Consider the following 4,060-nt stretch of genomic DNA (forward strand, 5'->3'; position numbering starts at 1 on the left):
CTAACAGTCTCGCACCCCTACAATCTATTCTAAACTATGCTGCCCGGCTCATCCACCTGTCTCCCCGCTACTCCCCGACCTCTCCTCTCTGCCAATCCCTCCACTGGCTTCCCATTGCCCAACGACTCCAGTTCAAAACACTAGCCATGACCTAGAAAGCCATCCACAACCTGTCTCCTCCCTACATCTGTGACCTAGTCTCCTGGTACTTACCTGCACGTAACCTTCGATCCTCACAAGATCTCCTTCTCTACTCCCCTCTCATCTCCTCTTCCCACCATCGCAACCAAGATTTCTCCCGTGCCTCCCCCATACTCTGGAATGCTGTACCACAATATATCAGACTCTCGCCTACCTTGGCAAGCTTCAAGAGGAACCTGAAGACCCACCTCTTCCGACAAGCCTACAACCTGCCGTAACCCTCAGTCTGATACAGCGCCGCACAATCAGCTCTACCCTCACTTACTGTATCCTCACCCGTCCCTTGTAGACTGTGAGCCCTCGCGGGCAGGGACCTCTGTCCTCCTGTACCAGTCTGTGTCTTGTATTGTTTATGATTATTTTACTTGTCCCTATTATGTACACCCCTTTAAATTGTAAAGCGCCATGGAATTGATGGCGCTATAATAATAAATAATAATAATAATAATAATAATAATAATAATAATAAGCACTGCACTGAAGCTGGAAACGACATGAAACTAACGGCGCTCTCCTGCGATCCTGGCCAGCTTCAAAACTGCACCTACAAGCTCAATAGAAAAGAGCTCGTCAGCAATGTGAATGTTCTGTAGATCTGTCTCCAAGGCAACGAGCTGTAAACAAAAGAAAAGTGCTAATATCTCAAGAACGGCTGACATTTTTAAAAAGCAGTGAATTGCAGAAGTGTGTGTTTTCATGAGCACTATCCGATGATACCAATTTCTGAAGATGGGAATAACCCCCTTTAAGGGCCTATTACTGCATGTCACAGGTGAGGGTCTGTTCTCTGACGGCTACTTATGCTCATTTCCTGAGATTACCCACAGGAAGTACTGAGGCGCAAGGAAAGGCGGAGAATGGCTCCTCCGGTAACACACCATACGTGTATACGTAAATGAGCCTATTATAAGGAGCCGCATTACTCTTCTAAGAGACCCAAAAACACAACTAAAAGTTTAACTAATTACTTCTTTGCTTATTTTTGAGGATTTTTAGCTTAAAAGGACTTTTTATATTTTCACATTCAGGAATCTACGACTTATTTTTCCATCCATTAGTCAAAATTTCACTTTTTTTTTAATCAAATCTTTTAACATGAAGCATCACAGTAATAATCGGATTACATTACTACTGTTATGTTTCTACAGCTCCTCTGCAGAGCTATGCGTCTCCACGGTAACAGACCACAAACCCTATGCAGTCTAACCATGCACTGTCCTACAAACACGAGGGAGGAACACATTAACAGATTTTGGGGCATTTCACGCTCTGTGCTCATAGCCACACGTTATTTTGTTCTAGATATTTTTTTTAGTCAGTTTAACCCTTTCATGACCATATCCCATTAAGCATCTAGAGACACTGGATACCAGCAATACCAGGCCCTAGTCTGTCTCCATAGTGATGCTAAGTCATAGGGAATGTCACTCACTACTACCAACAGGCCCTACTATTAACAGGTGGAAATGTGGGACAAAAGTGAAACACAGGCTGCCCCTCCATTACAAGTTATAATTAGTGGGCCTAAGGTAGATAAAGTAAATAAACCCCACAAAGCTATCCTCCGCAATCTATACAGCTTCCTCCTGTACCAGCACCCCTCCTCCACAATCTATACAGCTTCCTCCTGTATCAGCACCCCTCCTCCGCAATCTATACAGCTTCCCCCTGTATCAGCACCCCTCCTCCGCAATCTATACAGCTTCCTCCTGTATCAGCACCCCTCCTCCACAATCTATACAGCTTCCTCCTGTATCAGCACCCCTCCTCCACAATCTATACAGCTTCCTCCTGTATCAGCACCGCTCCTCCACAATCTATACAGCTTCCTCCTGTACCAGCACCCCTCCTCCACAATCTATACAGCTTCCTCCTGTATCAGCACCCCTCCTCCGCAATCTATACAGCTTCCCCCTGTATCAGCACCCCTCCTCCACAATCTATACAGCTTCCTCCTGTATCAGCACCCCTCCTCCACAATCTATACAGCTTCCTCCTGTATCAGCACCCCTCCTCCACAATCTATACAGCTTCCTCCTGTACCAGCACCCCTCCTCCGCAATCTATACAGCTTCCTCCTGTATCAGCACCCCTCCTCCGCAATCTATACAGCTTCCTCCTGTATCAGCACCCCTCCTCCACAATCTATACAGCTTCCTCCTGTATCAGCACCCCTCCTCCACAATCTATACAGCTTCCTCCTGTACCAGCACCCCTCCTCCGCAATCTATACAGCTTCCTCCTGTATCAGCACCCCTCCTCCACAATCTATACAGCTTCCTCCTGTATCAGCACCCCTCCTCCACAATCTATACAGCTTCCTCCTGTATCAGCACCCCTCCTCCACAATCTATACAGCTTCCTCCTGTATCAGCACCCCTCCTCCACAATCTATACAGCTTCCTCCTGTATCAGCACCCCTCCTCCACAATCTATACAGCTTCCTCCTGTACCAGCACCCCTCCTCCACAATCTATACAGCTTCCTCCTGTATCAGCACCCCTCCTCCGCAATCTATACAGCTTCCTCCTGTATCAGCACCCCTCCTCCACAATCTATACAGCTTCCTCCTGTATCAGCACCCCTCCTCCACAATCTATACAGCTTCGTCCTGTATCAGCACCCCTCCTCCACAATCTATACAGCTTCCTCCTGTATCAGCACCCCTCCTCCACAATCTATACAGCTTCCTCCTGTACCAGCACCCCTCCTCCGCAATCTATACAGCTTCCTCCTGTATCAGCACCCCTCCTCCACAATCTATACAGCTTCCTCCTGTATCAGCACCCCTCCTCCACAATCTATACAGCTTCCTCCTGTATCAGCACCGCTCCTCCACAATCTATACAGCTTCCTCCTGTACCAGCACCCCTCCTCCACAATCTATACAGCTTCCTCCTGTACCAGCACCCCTCCTCCACAATCTATACAGCTTCCCCCTGTATCAGCACCGCTCCTCCGCAATCTATACAGCTTCCTCCTGTACCAGCACCCCTCCTCCACAATCTATACAGCTTCCCCCTGTACCAGCACCCCTCCTCCACAATCTATACAGCTTCCTCCTGTACCAGCACCCCTCCTCCACAATCTATACAGCTTCCTCCTGTACCAGCACCCCTCCTCCACAATCTATACAGCTTCCTCCTGTACCAGCACCCCTCCTCCACAATCTATACAGCTTCCTCCTGTACCAGCACCCCTCCTCCACAATCTATACAGCTTCCTCCTGTATCAGCACCCCTCCTCCACAATCTATACAGCATCCCCCTGTATCAGCACCCCTCCTCCACAATCTATACAGCTTCCTCCTGTATCAGCACCCCTCCTCCACAATCTATACAGCTTCCTCCTGTATCAGCACCCCTCCTCCACAATCTATACAGCTTCCTCCTGTATCAGCACCCCTCCTCCACAATCTATACAGCTTCCCCCTGTATCAGCACCCCTCCTCCACAATCTATACAGCTTCCTCCTGTACCAGCACCCCTCCTCCACAATCTATACAGCTTCCTCCTGTACCAGCACCCCTCCTCCACAATCTATACAGCTTCCTCCTGTTTCAGCACCGCTCCTCCGCAATCTATACAGCTTCCTCCTGTACCAGCACCCCTCCTCCGCAATCTATACAGCTTCCTCCTGTATCAGCACCCCTCCTCCGCAATCTATACAGCTTCCTCCTGTACCAGCACCCCTCCTCCGCAATCTATACAGCTTCCTCCTGTATCAGCACCCCTCCTCCACATTCTATACAGCTTCCTCCTGTACCAGCACCGCTCCTCCACAATCTATACAGCTTCCTCCTGTATCAGTACCCCTCCTCCACAATCTATACAGCTTCCTCCTGTACCAGCACCCCTCC

The 4,060-nt window shown here is 48.9% G+C and overlaps 1 protein-coding gene across 1 annotated transcript in view; it reads right to left on the bottom strand.

Moving 5' to 3' along the window:
• Positions 1–815, bottom strand: part of LOC142282578 (alpha-(1,6)-fucosyltransferase-like) — a gene marked incomplete at both ends in the record, with an annotated part of 15,946 nt that extends 15,131 nt beyond the window's left edge. Inside the window, one exon of the mRNA XM_075332996.1 lies at positions 707–815. Coding sequence (XP_075189111.1) covers positions 707–815 — 109 coding nt within the window. The remainder of the gene's footprint in view (positions 1–706) is intronic.
• Positions 816–4,060: the final 3,245 nt, after the last annotated feature.

This window comes from Anomaloglossus baeobatrachus, unplaced genomic scaffold (assembly GCF_048569485.1).
Source record: "Anomaloglossus baeobatrachus isolate aAnoBae1 unplaced genomic scaffold, aAnoBae1.hap1 Scaffold_5123, whole genome shotgun sequence".
In the NCBI taxonomy this organism is placed as follows: Eukaryota; Metazoa; Chordata; class Amphibia; order Anura; family Aromobatidae; genus Anomaloglossus; species Anomaloglossus baeobatrachus.